Source organism: Lissotriton helveticus, chromosome 12 (assembly GCF_964261635.1).
Source record: "Lissotriton helveticus chromosome 12, aLisHel1.1, whole genome shotgun sequence".
Taxonomy (NCBI): Eukaryota; Metazoa; Chordata; class Amphibia; order Caudata; family Salamandridae; genus Lissotriton; species Lissotriton helveticus.
This window is the reverse complement of record NC_136073.1, coordinates 784,171,399-784,188,386: the sequence shown is the minus strand read 5'-3', so window position 1 is coordinate 784,188,386 and position 16,988 is coordinate 784,171,399. Positions and strand designations below refer to the sequence as shown.

The 16,988-nt window shown below is 45.0% G+C and overlaps 1 protein-coding gene across 2 annotated transcripts; it reads right to left on the bottom strand.

Annotated features, from left to right (window-relative positions):
* Positions 1-3,525: 3,525 nt before the first annotated feature.
* Positions 3,526-16,575, bottom strand: SNAPIN (SNAP associated protein). 2 transcript variants are annotated; one of them, XM_078670309.1, is made up of 4 exons: positions 16,394-16,575; positions 10,241-10,287; positions 8,764-8,882; positions 3,526-7,899 (listed from the first exon to the last, which is right to left on the bottom strand). In XM_078670309.1, the coding sequence occupies exons 1-4, from the start codon at positions 16,522-16,524 to the stop codon at positions 7,795-7,797; spliced, it is 402 nt and encodes a 133-aa protein (XP_078526435.1). In that variant the 5' UTR covers positions 16,525-16,575; the 3' UTR covers positions 3,526-7,794. The 2 variants fall into 2 exon arrangements, with proteins under 2 accessions (XP_078526435.1, XP_078526437.1); XM_078670311.1 differs by lacking the exon at positions 16,394-16,575 and adding an exon at positions 15,842-16,152.
* Positions 16,576-16,988: the final 413 nt, after the last annotated feature.

The following is a 16,988-nucleotide window of genomic DNA, read 5'->3' as shown; positions in this document are numbered from 1 at the left end:
TGGTATACGGCACAGGCGAAACTGGGGTGGAAAGGGATTATAACTAAGCTTACCCCACTCTGGGACAGCAAGACCCTGGGACACCTACGACGCAGTAGTGGTTTCACCCAATGGGATAATATCGGTATTTCCACTGTGGGTGACTTGTGGGATAAGGGCACAGTCATACAGTTTACCCAACTACAGCAACAATACGACTTGGGCCAGAATGAAACGTATAGGTACATCCAAATTAGACATGCACTACTGGCAGCACTTCCCCCGGATACTGAGCTTCCGGAGGCCTCCCCACTAGAGGACCGTCTGCTCACTGACTTCATGCAAAAGCGAGCGACATCGCTCACATATCGGAAGTTAATTAATAACATGCCTGACCCTACAGCAAGGCTGCGGGAGAAGTGGGCGACAGAACTAGGAGACTTAGACGACTCGGAGTGGTCGGAGGCATTGGCATCTCCTAAAGAGGTGGGAATCTCAGCCAAGTTAGACTAGTGCAGCTTAAGATAGTACATCGTATCTACTACACTAGGTCCACATTACACAAGTTACAGAGGGCACAGCATCCGTATTGTCTTCGGGGATGTGGGGAGGAGGGTACCTTTCTACACACTATATGGGAATGTTCGGCAATGGCAGATTACTGGAGGCAGGTGTTGCGTACAGTCTCCAAAACATTGGAGCTATCCCTTTTGCCTGAGCCACGCAAATGTCTCCTAAACATATGGGAACCTAACGATCTTACCCGCTATGGGCAGATCTGGGCCACACTAGGTTTCATGATTGCCAAGAGAGACATAGCGCAGAAGTGGGGTTGGTAGACCTGCCAACGCTGGCAATGTGGTGTAGGAACATGGACCTTGCAATGTTTACAGAACGAACGGACGGTATATGCGAACAGGGGGAGCCCGCGTAAATGGAACAAAATTTGGGCGGCCTGGAATAGCTTCAGGGGGGATCTGTGTGACCTGCTGCCAGAATCAGTTATTGATAGTTCAGAGGATGAGATGGAGGACGAATAGGATAAGGGTTGCCTGCAAGAAATAATATAATTGTATCCGGAATTTTTGTGATAGTAATGTAATGAAAAGAATTGAGTATCCTACGAAGCGTAGTGAGAACACTGTACGATCAAGGAGTAATTGTTGTGATAACTGTCGATGAGAAAAAAAATTAACTGCCAAGCCAGGTCCTCCCTGGACTGGAAACAAGCATCCTAGGACCACCCTGAGTCGTAAAACGGTCCCCAATCCTGAAAACTGCCCCTTCTACTCCTCCGAGCCCTAAAACTACCCCCTCACTCCTGAAAATCACCCCCTCACCTAGAGTCCCAAAATGGCCTAGTCCTGAAAACTGCAGCTTCATCCCTTCCCGGAGCCCTAAAACTACCCCCCCTGAAAACTACCCCCCTCCCCCTGAAAACTAACCCCCCTAGCCCCCAAGCCATACCACAGTCCTTCCTCTCCTTCCTGTAATTCTACCCACCCATCCGGTCTCTGGAACTAGACCACTGGCTGCCTTAACTAAGTTTATGCGTGGGTAAGGCATGTCCATTGTTAAGGCAAGTGGTGTTCTGCTTGCGTGGCAACAGCACGCGTGGTTAATGCCGTTTCCCATTTTCGACGGCCAAAAGCTGCATCATAGTACGCTGGACCTGTGAGCGTCAAAGTCCGGATTAGTAATTCCAGAAAGACACTAGCCCCCACTAAATGATTTTGCACCAATCATTGTGCGCAGAGACCAGAAGCCCGGCTGCTGCTGACCCTCGACCCCCAAAAGAAGGACTTTGTGGGATCCTGATCTCTGTGGGCAAAGTCACCCACATCACCCGTGGACAGATAAACCACCACAAAGGCAACCCCATTGACCGCATCACAACCGGAGCATTCTTAAGCATCTTTTCATCTTGTATCCCCAGCATCAGGCCCACTCCATTAAAGTCTGTGGTGGTTGTGCTGTAAAGGCTGGAACTGGAGTGGAAATCCCTCTAGTGGCCAGGTAACTTTCCAAACCTACCCCATTAGCCTCCTATACCTCCATCCTGTCAGGTTTGGTCACCCAAACCAGGCTGGAGTAGTCAAACTACAGGGCTCGAAAAATTCCACTCGACCGCTCGCATAGTTGAGCTAAATTTAACAAGGTCGAGCTGTTTTTAGGTCCTACTCGCCCTTTCTGGCCAGTAGGAAAACAAACCAACTTTTGTCCCCTGTCTGTGAAAACGGAACAAATGTGACAAGATAACAAGATTTAAAGGCATTTTTATTGCTCACAAAGTTAATGAGCAATAAAGATGCCTTTAAATCTTGTTATCTTGTCACATTTGCTCCGCTTTCAGAGACAGAAGTCAAGTAGGTTGCAGTTAGGTCGAGGACATTATTTAAGGTACTAGTCCTGCAGGACTAGTACCATTTTTTGGCATTTTTCGAGCCCTGAACTAGCTTTGACAAACTTTTGAAAAGTTTGCAAACTTTTTGTTGACCAATGCTTGTTGGCAGTTGAAATCAAAAGTGATAAAATCTTTGAAAAATCTTATCTCCTGAACCCTCGTTTTGATTTTGCTGATCTTACACTCTAAAAAATCATTAAAATACACTGTATATAAATTGGTGTCACGTTTCTTTTGTTTTATAGCGTTATTTCGTCGTTTGATACTGTTAAATAGATTACACTAAGTTCTTTGTTCAAGCCTTGCTGCTCGAAACCCATAGCTACCAGGGGTCGGCTTAAGGTTGTTCAAAAGAGCCTGAATGGACCCAATAATGGTTTTCCAAGTGCATTCCCCGATAAGGCCCTGCAGCCATATCATATAACACACCCAGATCCTCACCAATACCGATTCCACTAAAACTTAAGCTTCTCCCGCTTTGACAAACTATGATTAACTGGTTACCATTGCAAAGAACCACTCCCTGTACAAAACCCTTTCAAATATAGAAGCCCAAAAGCAATCTTGTTCAAAACACGGACCATTCAGGCTGGAAAAAACTCTGCGGCAGACAAGTCAGTACGTTATCAGCTATCTAGGAAAGTAGTCCAAATGCTCAACATCTGCTGCAGAATATACCGGTAACAGATGAAGACTCACTAAAGTACACTAAAACACAAGAAGGAATTTCCACACCATCAAAACTTTCTACAGCAGAACACAAGGTCAACACCCATTTTGGAGCTGCAGTGCTGGTACGAAGATGTCAGAGGTGGGGTGCATTAGCTGAGTGTTGTCTTGGTGTTCCAATGCTGTAATAAAATGAGGTGCAAGTGTCAGGAACAAGGTGCACTGGGTGAGTGAAAGGAGGAGATGGTGATCCAGAGCTTGTTTATGTGGGATGAGAAGACAATTAATGCAGTGCACTGACAAGAGTTACTTTTGCTGGGCACCTGATGCTGGTTCAAGTGTGTCCGCAGCAACGCGGTGCATTACTGAAGGAAGGTACACTAGTAGAACAGGAACGTGAGGATTGGTAATAAGAGGCTGAAGCCATTCTGGTAGCTGAAAGTCAAACAGCAGCAAATGAAAACGCACAGCAATCCAAGAACTGGAAGTTTATTCAAAAGCTGTTTGAGACGCGGCTGAAGAAACCATTTTACCATATAAAGCAAGCACAACCATTCCTGAGAAGAGCAGACTGTACCCTCTCTTCCGCCCAAACCCACTGAAAAAAGACATTGAGGAATCCACACCTTGACCCTGGAGCCATCAGATTGTAGGGCAGGAGGAGTCTCCAGGCATCTTTCTCGCACACAATTTGGTCAGAGAATTCAAAGGACAATAAGATGGATGGGGAAAAAGGTAACTTTGTCAGCATATTGTTATTTGCAGGATTCTGGTTGCAGTTTGAGTAGGTGAGTTGGGTAGGACAGGAACAGTGTGAGCTTAAGAGAGTAGAGCTTTTCCTCGGGTGTGCGTGGAGTGGTAGGGTGGAAGAAGATCTCCGCAATTTTACAGACTGGGTGCCTCTCCCTAGCTTTTTGACTGAAGAGTTCTGCAATGATGGTCAGACCTTGTAGAGATTAAACATATTTCCAACCCCCCTACAGAGGATAAGAACTGCTCTTGAGTTGTTGCAAGTTTAACTGGCATGGAGGTACCTTTAGTACAGAAGATTAGTCTTTTTTGTTTTTATTTAGAAGGCGCGTACTTTTTTAATTTTTTTTTTATTTTCAGTCTGACCAACAATTACACATCTTACATCATCAGATGACAGTTGATATAGAACAAAGCTTTACACTTAAACTTAGCAGCATGGCTCACATAAAGGGAGAAATATCCGTTTTTCACATCTCATATTAGGTCGTATATACGCGAAGATCCTTCATATATACACATCGTGGTGCCCCCTCCCGCGGTTCCGTGCAGGCCCCCAATCTATCCGTTTCCCTGCCCGCGTTTGCCAGCAAACATCCTTCTAGTATGTAGGAGTGGTGCGGTAGTCTTGCAAAGTAGTTAGTCAGGGTTGGATTGCAGATAGAGCAGCAGTGGTTCCCAGAAGTCACGTGACCATGATGCCATCGGTAACTCTTCAGCATATGTTTCAAGAGTCGTCTTACAGTAGGTCATGTCAGTGATCCAGTCTTTTAGTCTAGGTGGCCTCTTGCTGCCCTACTTGCTGTATATAGTAAAGCAATCCACTTCAAAAAGGGTTCGGGGAAACCCATTTTGCGTAAGGTCACAAACATGAAGCTCCACTCCACAGAGTCAAACGCCTCAGCGGCGTCTAGTAAGGCCGCCGCCATCTCCGGGTCCAATTGGTGATAGAGGGAGAATATCGTGCGCAGGTTTTGGGCAAAGGATCTCGTCGGTATAAAACCTGCTTGATCAGGCAACACTAAATTACAGAGGAGGGGTTGTATCCTATTTGCTATTATTTTTGCCAGAATCTTGGCATCCATGTTTATTAGAAGTAAGGGTCTATAGGACTCGCAGCATTTTGGGTCCTTACCCAGTTTTGGGAGTGCCACCAGTAATGCCTCGGTGAGAGTGGCCGGCAGAGCGGCCGGCAGAGCGCCTTCATCATAAGCTTCTTCAAGCATTTCAGCAAAATGAGGCACCAATATATCCAGATATTCCCTGTAGAACTCACCGGGGAGTCCGTCGAGGCCAGGAGCCTTATTGTTCGGTAGGGAGTTAAAAGCATCTATGATTTTGTATTTAGAAACTGGAAGACAAAAATATTGTCTATGAGTATCAGTCAACCATGCTAACCCTATATCGTCTAAATACTGCCATATGTCCGGAGTAGGTGGAGTGTCCCGGGCTGTATACAGTTGCGTGTAATATTCGGTAAAGCAGGTTAGTATACCCGGGGTATCATATACAGGGCCACCCTGAGTGTCAGTTAGTTCGGTAATATACGCCGCGGACTGTGCGGGCCTAAGTTTGGAGGAGAGCGCCCTACCTGGCCTACCCCCCTCGCCGTAATTTCGCGCCACATATCTACGTGAAAGATATGTAATTTCATCGGTGGCGAATTCGTCGTATTTATCAATGTGTTGCCGTATCTCAGCAAGGAGGATATCAGATGGGATCTCCTCATATCTACGTTCTAGCGCCTTAATGTTTTTTTCAATTGTCTCCAATTGTCGCTGTATGTCCCACAATATGCTCGCGTGAGCACTGATGCAATAGCCACGTATAGTGACCATAAACCAAGGCGACAATTCAGGTTCGTGTAAAGCATACTGCATGTATAGTGGATAGGCATTTGAAGCAGTCCATGTGCTCAGTGCCAGGCGAGGTTACATGCACGCGGTTATCTCAGCCTCATCCGAGGGGGGCAATGGCGCCTATGTCCATCCGCGCCTGAGCCAGTCTGCCAGCCCTCACATTCCCTTGCCAGGCGGCGACCCAATCCGTTTCACCCCTCCACTCCTGTGTGTGCGCTTGGTACCTGCGATCTCTTGTGTCGTCGAAATGGATCTGTAGGGGGACCTGGGGCAGTCTCAGCAGGTGTTCAGGGAGCACAGCACCCAGTCGGTGTCTCCAAGGCAGGACCCCGATCTCTCTGTATTGGCCAAAAAAAGAAGTTGGGCCAGACACGCCCTCGCTCTGCCACCTGGCGTCTTCCCCTCTGTGTAACGCTAACGAGGTCCTCCGCGCCGCGCCTGCCAGGTCACGATATGGTAGCATCAGTGCCCTCTTGCCTCTTCAGTGTTTTATTGTTTTATTTGGAGGGGGGATCCAGCACCCAGCACGATCCAGACCATCTTCCACTTGCTCCGCGGCCGCTGCCGCCAGGTCGCGGGATCGGGGGGGGGGGAGAGGCCGCGCCCCGGCCCCAGGCACAAGCCCTACCAGTCTCCACTTCCCCAGTGCCGGCCGCAACCTCCACTCGCGGCCTGAGCGCAGAGTGCCTCCGTGATCTTCAGGGGGGGCCGCGGTACGTCCGCAGCTCAGGCCAGCACCTCACGAGCTTCCCCACAGGTGGGCCGGGGGCCGCCGGGCAGCGCGGCCGCCATATGCGACCCACGTCTTGGGACCTTTCCCTACCAGAGGCCGAGGCTGTAGCAGGGTCACCAGGCCTCATCCCTCTCGGCCGGCAACAGCTTCCGCGGCGACACGTCGAACCTCCGCCTCGGGTCCCCGCATGCACCGGGGGGCTCAAACAGTTCCCGGTGACCGGTAGGGTGGGTGTAGAGTGGGGGATCAGGATGGTGATGCAGGATTATTTAGACTCTGGCGAGGAGCTCGCTCAAGCAGCGGCCATCTCGCTTCGCAGCTGGCTCCGCCCCCCAGAAGGCGCGTACTTAGTGTACAGGGACTGGTTTTCCTCCCAGGTGCTTTACAAGTTTTGGAGTACGGGGTAGGGACATTTTTTAGATGTTGCAGGTTAAAGAGGGAGGTGGTGATCTTGTGGTACAGAGGGCATGGCTTCTCTCACAGGTTCGCGGTATGAAGGAAAGAGGAGGCGGAGTTCTTCGGCTATGAAAGGTCTTTTTTTCCCACAGTTTTGACTGGAGACGGAGAGGGTTATGTTCTTAAGATAAAGATGGCAAAATTTTTTCTCACTGTGTTGTGGGGTGAAATTAGAAAGGGTCTGGGGACATGTCTCTGCCCCAGGTGATGGGGAAGAACTTTTTGAGATACAAAAAGCAGGGTTATTCCCAGTTATTCGAGGACGGAAATGTGTTAAGAGAATTACTAAGACACACAGACTATAGCTTTACCCCAGGAATTATGAGTGGGTGAGTAGATAGGAATGAGCATTCTTAATGGTTGCTTCTTTTGTATTTAGGGTGCTGTGGACTTGAGTGGTGGTTAGGAAGGGGGTTGTTTCCTAGTTAGAGAGGGCATATTATGGTTGTAGGAACCAAAAGTACCTTTCCCATAACCTCTAGCTCTCCATTACATCTGGTAAGAATGCATTCAATTAGGTACTTGCAAGGCGCACATTTATTTCCTCCAGACAATTTCAGACAGTCTTATCAAGGATTGTGCTCTGCCTCCCACTTCTTTGCCACAACATTGAGAAACAAAATACAATCAAGCATCCTAACTTCATTAGCGATGCTGGCACAGAGGCAGTTCCAGAATACATTATTTCTTCTTTTAGCATTCTCTTCCTGAGTTGGCCTTTCTCATAGACTCACCTCTCCCCAAAGCAATACTTCCCATACAAAGAGATGAGAAGAGGGCCGCAGAACTACACCAGAATCTTTCTGTCAAAGGCCTTCAGTGCCTATTGCTAAGAAGGGTGGATTCATTGTGGCTCCAGTGAGACATGCGGCAAGCATCACTACATGTTATGATTTGAAGTGTCTTGAGCAGCCATGACTGGCCCATTAGCAAAGACTTCCTCATCACTTGCTTGGTGATCCTGGGGGGTAAACTCCACTCGACTCCAAGATAGCCTTCCTGCGTGCGGTTTCCTTACCCACGCTGTGATTGAGACGCCTCAGGCGCTCCTGTAACAAAAAACAAAAGCCATGATTAATATTCTCAACATTAGCTCTCAGTTGAACGTGGCTATCCACTCTTCCAATCCACCATACCCTCTCATGTACAGTTGTGCAAGCCAGAAATTCTGTACCTGACCATGAGGGTGTCTCCTCACCTAACCCTTCAAAACACCTTGAAAACTTGCTAATTCTTTTTTTTTTTTAAGGAATTAAATAAATAAAGTGATATTGTGGACTTGGACTATGTGGTTAACTCGCCGAACACCCTCAAGTCCGCTCTTTTTTCACACTCAAGCTCGGCAACTGTATTTGTCGTTTGTACTTGTAGCCCTCAAGATATGGACCTCATCCTACCGGTCTTGCCCTCTGTCAGCCAAACACAGAGTACTACAACTAACAATTTAGGTAACACAGTCTTAATTAAAGAAGTTTGTATGGGTGCAGGTAGCATCCTGCCCGTATGGAGCAGGAGATAGTCATTGGCCATTTAAGCAAATGGATGAATGGAAGGACAGCCCTACCACTGTGCAGCTGAGGAAAGTAGTGGAGACATGATCTAAAGAAATGTTTGCCAATGGACAATAATCAGGTGGCTCGTGGTCATTTATTAATCAATGGCTATGCTTAGCACAAAACTCACCCTAAGAGGTCAGAGGGCAGTTTATTTAATGTGATAAAGACATTAACCTGCAGAGTCTTCAGGGAGCACAAACCGGAGCAAGCAAGTTCACATACTGGTTAAGTATTCTCCTAGGGCTCTAGAATAAAACTGCTGCTGTGTGCTGTCTGCAAGTTGAGAAATTCCCGCACCAAAGGAAGGGCTACTAAGAATAACGCTTTTACCAGCATTTATGCTAACTATATATTCACCTGGGCATTCTGCAAAATATTATTGACCAGAACCACTCTCCGCCTGGCGTTCAATAACTTCTTTACATAGGGATCCAGGTCCAGCGCCACTTTCTGGTCCTCGTTGATCCTGCAGAGCTCTGAGGGTGGGAAGAAAGCAAAAATTGGAATGTTAAATTTGGAATGCCTGTTTTTCAAGTCACGATAGAGTTTAGGCCCAATCGAGAGAAACCAGGTAGGGCCTATATAACAGTGTAAACATCAAATAACCTGGTATCTGGCTTAATTCAAAATATCAACCACACTATATGCCTTTGGTGGTGGGGTTATTTATTTACCCTATTTTTTATATACTGGAGTTTTTTTCTTTTTTTCACAGGAAACTCATATCCTTTTTAGAAAAACATATATACAAAACATACACAATTTATACATGTATCACAAAAATTCTTGACATCCAACACATGTAACATTTACCATCATCAATGTGAGAAAATACGTCCTACAACTTATTGCACCAAATTTATATAACATCACAAAATTTGATATGCATTAATCAATATTCATTGCTTATTTTGTGCAAGACAAACTATTATAGTCATAGCATAACATTGCCGACGCGTTTCTAGCCTCGCGGTTTCTTTACGGGCTTTCATCAGGGCTCCTTAATGACAGTTCATAGGACATCTCTACAAAATATAAAAACCTATGTACAAAGTCACTCATTCAGCCTCCAACCTACACCATTGCTATCCTACCCATCATCCTGGGATTTGTCATACCTGTTGTATGTCTTCATTCTTTGAGCCATTCACAACCAGCCTTTCAGTTTATGGAAATAGGCAAACGGAAAACGGTATGCACCCTATATGAACAAACAGTTGGGTTAGATCCAATCTGTGTTTTGTTTATTTTCTCGAGGCTGCTCATTGAAGCACATCACATACCTTTGATTTATAAGTTGTAATTTATATACTGGTCATTTTCTTTTGATGGTAAATGTTACATGTGTTGGATGTCAAGAATTTTTAAGATACACGTTGTATAAATTGTGTATGTTTTGTATATATGTTTTTCTAAAAAGGATATGAGTTTCCTGTGAAAAAAAGAAAAAACTCCAGTATATAAAAAATAGGGTAAATAAATAACCCCACCACCAAAGGCATATAGTGTGGTTGATATTTTGAATTAAGCCAGATACCAGGTTATTTGAGGTTTACACTGTTTTTCAAGCCAAGCAGAGCTCTATTGTACAACAGGAACAGGTATCTTTAAAGTAGAGCTTAGTCAGGCAATTAGCAGAGGAAAGAGAGCAGAAAGATAAAAAGGAAAAAAGAAGAAATAGGTTTTGCTTGATAAAGAAAGAGAGGAGACTGAACAAAAAGAGAGCGAGACAAGAGATACATACACACAATAGCTGATCAGAATCAACAAATAAAATAGTTGATAGACTAGATCAGCTAACAGCTCTTGGTAATAATTAAATCGTAGGGATTACCTGTAGCTAGGTTGTCAATGTGCTCTCGCAAATCCACCTGGCTTTCTCTGCAAACAGAGGAAAGAAAATGCTGTCACTGTACAGATAGGGGGCTAATGTCTCCTACCTCTGGTTTAACGGCCAAGTTTAGCACATCAAAATGACCCATAATTAAACAGGGGGTGCCCACTTTCAGACAGTAGTTTGGTTCACAAGATCTTGCAACAGGGAAATACAATATCTTATCAACAAATACGATACCGAAAAAGCCCACAAAGTGGCAGTTATTTAGTGGAAGTCACCATCTTCCAAACTAGCAATAACATTTTTTTTTAAATTTAAAAAAAAAAAAAAAAAGACAAAGCACCCATTCTGTATATTGCTAGGAACCACCCTGCTCCACCTAAAACCTGTCACCACATTCCCAATTTAACAACACAGGCCCTCTTCTTTAGAATCTAGAAATCGGATTTTAGGACAAGGTTCAAATAAGCAGATGTCATAGCGCAAGAGGGGGCTTTTACTACAAGCTCATGCAACAGCCAAGACATACCGGACAGTCTTGTTAGACCGCATGCCGCATTCACACAGACTGTTCTGGGCTACATGAAAGTAGCTGGTTTAGTTAAGCCTAATTTTGAATTCCCAACTCCTTGCAGTTTAAATACTCGGGCCGCCAATTTACAGTGTGGGGTATGGTTGTGCAAAAGAGAAGATATACATCATTGGAAAAAAAGAAGTTCAAAATTGTATATATGGTTTAGAAATGTAAATATAGCGCATGTATTAGAGCAAGTGCTTTAAGGAACTGCAGTGAGCTCTAAGCACAGTTTGCATTACCGTAAATGGTACTAAAGTAAAACAGCTGCTCTCTCGATTCTTGGCTACAGCACCACCCCTCACTGCTTGCCGCCCCAACCACCTCTCCGAGGTCTGTTTATTTTGTTCTTTTAATTTCTCTTCCCTCAACCCCACTTGACCAGGAATTATTTTATTTACATCAGTAGATAAAGTGATGTCGAGCCGATGCGATGCTCGAACACTGAACTCCAGCTCCTGAGTTGGTAGCTCTGACTTCTGAGCCATAACGTCTCCCTCTGGGGACAGCACAATAATATATAAACTTGTTGAAGCATTCTGCCTTGTTGGGAGTAATGACGGCGAGGACTAAGTCCAGATGGAAAGGACATTATTACTGCATGTTACTTTTGTATCTATCAAGGATTTCTGTAAAATGCTACGTGTCGCCTTTCGGCTGCTTCGGAGTGAGCGCTTTCATTGGTGAGACACAGTGTGCTGCTGGGTGCTCTCTAATGCGAAAAAAAACTAGTCCACAGGGTTACATCCTTTCAGAAGGGGACAGTCTTGTTGGTTGTTGTTTTCAAGCACCCATGTCACGCTTTCACATTAATAGAGGCTACGCCCCTTTCTTTAGACGAGCAGTGTCAAAGAAAGGTCCAAGGCCGCTATTAAAGCGAAAATGAGGTATGAGGTAAAAGCGCTCCATGCAGCGGATTCACTTTAATAGAAGCTGCAGACCTTTCTTTAGACACGACTCATCTAAAGAAAAGGGGCGTGGCCTCTTAATGTGAGAGCATGGCATGGGCAATTGTAAATAAAAAATATTTTTAATGCTTGAAAACAGATCGCTCGCTGTGGCCCGTCTCCATGAGCCGGGATAGCTCGGGCGGGACCACGGCATCTTCAGCCGCCATAGCAGCAGTCAGGCAGAGCAGTCGATACATGAGAGTCGGAGAGTCTGCTGTCAGCTAAGAGGAGGCGGACGGGGCTGCGGGCTCGGACAACCGCCGCCGCATTTATAGGCTCTCCTGCTGCCGCCCCCCCGGACAGGAGGCGACGTGGTCACTGACCGCGGGGACCTGTCACTCACCCCCCTGAGGCTAGTATCTCTACCCCGTCCGCGAGACAGGGCAGTTTCTCTTGACGCCTCCCTGCAGAAGGTCAAGCAGTCACCATTCGTTTATAACCCCCCCACCCTCTATGTTTCTTTAACCCCTTCGGGGCTGATGACGAGCTCAGCTAGTCATGGGCGTAACCTGCGCTACTCTGATGACGAGCTGAGCTCGTCACGTAACGCGTCTTTTTCAAAATCGCAGCGCGCAGCTGGAAAACAGCCAGCGCGCATGCGGTTAAGTACAAAATTGCAACTTTTCTGCAGTTTCCTCTCAACTACTAACTTAAGAGTGCAACATATGTTTAGACGAAAGTTCAATTTTAACTAAATACTTATAAGGTCCCAAAAGCGAGACCTATTGGCTATGCCAATGCTTGTTGAACAAGTGATTGAAAGGGGGACGATAGGGCCAAAACGGCGAAAACGGCAAAAAGCTGATATATATGCTAAAATCATAGAAGTGTGTAGTAAATAAGTGATAAGGAATACAGTAGCAGTTGTAAATCCTTTAATCAAGTAGAAGAGATGCAACAACCCCAGGGGGTTATTAGGGGAAACCCTTAGACATTCTGGGTTACTTTGAAGCAGACATCAAGTTTTCGACTAGAGAAATTCAAGGGAAAGTTTATGTGTCTGTCTCTGGTCCTGCTATATTAGGGTGGGTACATCAGTACGACTTATGTATCATAGTTAATCCTCGTGCTAATCCACAGGTTATGGTCATAGAGGAGGGTGGTTTAGATGCTATTCTCTCCGAAGCAGGAGATGCGTTTAGTGACAGTTTAGTTCGGCTCAAAGGGTATTCCCACATAAAAAAAATGTTTTTAAATTCTATCCCTGTACAACACAAAGTTAGGCCTGTCCCTATAGTAGTCAGAGATTAGGTTAAACATCTCATTGATGAAATGTTGGCAACTAGAGTTATTGAGCCTCTGGAGGCCTCTCCATGGATTTCTCCGATTGTCGGTACGAAGAAGTCAGACGGTAAACTCCGCTTCTGTGTGGACCTCAGGTCGTTAAATCAGTGTGTGGTTGCGGACACCTTCCCTTTGCCAAATATCTCTGAATTAGTTTCTACTTTGAAAGGGACCAAGGTATTCTCCAAGCTAGATCTTAGGAGTGCATACCTCCAGATCGATTTACACAGAGACTCGAAAAGTTTGACAGCGTTTATCATTTCTTGGGGTACTTTTCAGTTTACTCGTCTCCCTTTTGGCCTCAAATCTGCGGCTAGTGTATTTCAGAGGATGGTTTCCAATATTTTCCAGGGCGTAGGTAACTTGATATATTTTTAGGATGACATTTTGGTCTATGGACAATCTCATGAACAACACAACACAACTCTTAAAATTGTTTTGGATAGGCTATCCTCTGCTGGTCTCACGCTCCGCAGGGATAAGTGCAAGTTTTCAGTTGATCATGTTGATTATCTGGGCTACACTATCACTCCGTTGGGTGTTAAACCTAAAAGGGACGCGTGTCAAGCTATTCATTGTGCACCTTAGCCGAAGGACAAGGACAAATTACGTTCCTTTATGGGGCTCATCGAGTATTACTCGAAGTTTGTAAAAAAAACTTTTCTGATAAAACTGCATGTTTGAGGTCTTTACTTAAGCGTGGGGTCAGTTTCTCTTGGGATGTTAAGCATGAGGAATGTTTTGTTAACGTCAAAAAAGAAATATGTAATGCAAATATTTTGTTACCCTTTGATGTTCATAACAAATCTATTGTCACAGTGGATGCCAGTGCGACAGGCCTTGGTGCTATGCTCTCACAAGTCAAAGGGGGTTCGCTTTTGCTTCAAGGACATTGACTGACTCAGAGAAGAACTATTCAGTCATCGAAAGAGAGGCGTTAGCCGCTTCTTGGGCAGTAGAATATTTTAGAACGTATCTTTGGGGCATGAAATTCATTTTAAGAATGGATCATAAACCTCTTATCAAGGTTCTTTCTCCAGAGGGTACTGGTAAAGGGTCTGCTAGGCTTGTGAAACTTGCTGCAAGGCTCCAGGAGTTTCAATATTCTGTTGAGTATATTCAGGGATGGAAAAATGTACAGGCGGACCGTCTCTCCAGAATGTCTTTAGATTGGCGTACTGTTCATGATTCTGTAGTTTCTGGAAGTGGTGAAGAAATTGCAGTTGCTTCTATTGAAGATGCTGTATTTGTTGGAGAGGGTGCTTTCGATGCTAGTGACTGGGAAAAAGAAAATGCTCAATGATCATACGCTCCAAGAAGTCATCAAACTTCATAAACTTGGTTCTAGAAGGGAAAGTTCTGTTTCTATTTCAGTAAGGCCGTTCATCAAGGTGCTTGATGACCTTTCCATCATTAATAATAATATGTTAGTTAAGGATGAGAAGTTAATACCTCCTTTTGGGCTCAGGAGCAAACTGTTGGCTTTAGCCCATGAGGGTCATTTGGGTCAAACTCACTCAGCGTAGGCTCAAAAATCATTTTTGATGGCCAGGCATTTATGCGCAAGTTGTGGAGTGGGTGGAGAACTGTGTCATTTGCAGGGAAGGCGAGAAACGTCTCAAAGTTGGACCGAAGTCTGTTGAGACGCATATACATAACCCAGGCTTACCCTGGCATATCTTCAAGCAAAACATTCCAATGAGGTATTCTAGAAACACTAGAGCGAAACCCTATGTACTACACATCTTCTCTCTTTCTATTGTTTACAAACAAAACAAAAAACAAAAAAACAACAGAATAAAGAAGCAAAAAAAAAAAACTAGCAAACAAAGTCCTGTAAATATGTTGGAGGTCTGCGGAATCTCGGAGTACGTTCACTGGGCAGACTACCACCAGATAAATCAGGAGTTTGAGAAGAGCAATGTACAGGTATGGGAGCATCTCCACCTCCAAGGTTGTTAGACTCATCAATAAGAGGCAAAGAAGGAGAGAACTCCACAGATGTCTAAGGTGCCAAAAGATAACCAGTGGTACTGGACGAAGAAGAAACAACTTTTTCCTGAGAAGGAACAAGGTCCTTGCTCGAAACGGCACTGTTCCTTTTGTACAGACCCACCCTTCCAAAATTCCAACACTCACCATTGTTGAGGATGACACAATGATCAAGCACCTTCTTGACCTTAAAGGGCCCTTTAAATTTTGATAACCCTCTTTGCAATCTACCGCTTTTGATTTTGACCAAATCATCCACCCTAAAAGGAGGTGGAGAATTTAAGGCAGAAGAAATGGTTGGATCCTTCGTTTGTAGTGTAACTACCTGTTTCATCCAAGCTGGAACTAATTTCAAACCAGGAGAACTCACTCTCATCAACTGAAAAGGAGAATCCTGACCATGAACTAGAGGAGTTGTGCGATAAGCCCACATTTCAATAACCATTTTCCTTACAATATGAGCATTGGAGGAAGCCATTTGAATGATACCCTTGACAACTTTGTTGGCCCTCACATATAGCATTCCCCTGTGGATTATACAAAGACGTACAATGGTGTGAAATGCCACAACCCCTCAAAAACGCCTGCATCTCTCTTGATGTAAGCTGTATGCCATTGTCTGTGATAATGACAGAAGGAATACCTTCATCTTTGAAGAGACTACCTAAGAACTTAATAGTGTCCTCAGTGGTAACATCATTGGTAAACTGTACAACTAACCACTTGGAAACACTAGAGCGAAACCCTATGTACTACAAAGTGCACATTAAAGCATGGCTAATTAAGTCATAGAAGAACCTGCGAAAGTTGATAGTTATGTTTCTGCTCTGTGGCTGCAGACAGTAGCACCGTTTGTGCTTGCCCAGCACGGACAGGAGCGCTGAATGAGTAACGTGTGAAAATACGGACATTTTTATTTCAAACGACTACCAAATTCGGGCCCGGAGCCACTGATGGCAAAAAAAGTATTCGCTTCCAAAACGGCGGTTAAGTCTTGGTAGTAGTGCCGTTTTCCACAATGACTGCAAAAAGATCATTTCAGTTGTCAAACTCATTCTGTTAGAAATGGCCGTCTACGATCTTCCTCGCGTGACATGGCCGCTGATTCTACGTTTCTTTGGTTACAACAGATAGCAAAATATGCATGAAATAATGTTTTTACAACTAAAAGATCCCATTCCAAGATGGCCGTCATACATAAACTTGTACTGGCGCGGCAACAAAACCATATCACAAGACAGTAGCACGGAGGAATACGGAACCTCGTCTCCTTTCTATTTCTATGCCTCAGTGGTTGGTTCACGGACCAGGATCTGTATTCCTTCTAAGGCGTATACGGAGGCCCGTTACCTGACAGCGTGTACATGAGAATCTAACTGCTGCACGGCGGGCTGCAGCAGCTCCAAAAGACCCTCGGCGAACACTTCTCTGCCCGCAGGCGTACCCTCCGCCGATGACAGAGTGACTGTCGCCATAGCCATCTTCAGAAGGTGGTCATAACAAGCACTTGCGCACTGCCGTTAGGGAAGTGTGACTCGTTGATGACGGATTTGGTCGGCATAGAGAGAGGACAATGTTTTGTAAATGATACCTAAGGGAAGAATACGGCAGCCATCTTAAAGACTTCAAGCTCTATTCGGTGCCCATCAGGTATGGTAGTGAAATGAATTTACCAGGGTTTGCCTTTCTCGGCAGAGCTCTAATTGGGGGCACCATTCACGAGGTTCAGTTTTATTTTCTACGAACGCCTTACTTTCTTTGGGTTTGTATGGTTCAGGTTCACTTTGAATAGTTTTTTGCAGTTTAATACAGCGCGAACTGGACCATAGGTATTGGAGTACTTTACATGAGCACCAGATCCATTACACAAGGACACATTCATTCATTCTGTTTTTTTTAAACAGTTTTTATTAATGAAAGAATGCATTGGTTCAGATACGTTACA

Excerpts from the sequence above, each read along its gene's own strand:
- SNAPIN (XM_078670309.1), bottom strand. The coding sequence starts at position 16,524 with ATGGCTATGGCGACAGTCACTCTGTCATCGGCGGAGGGTACGCCTGCG. Across the intron at positions 8,883-10,240 it reads CATTGACAACCTAGCTACAG|AGCTCTGCAGGATCAACGAG; the intron begins GTAATCCCTACG and ends TCCCACCCTCAG. Across the intron at positions 7,900-8,763 it reads ATATTTTGCAGAATGCCCAG|GAGCGCCTGAGGCGTCTCAA; the intron begins GTGAATATATAG and ends TTTTTGTTACAG.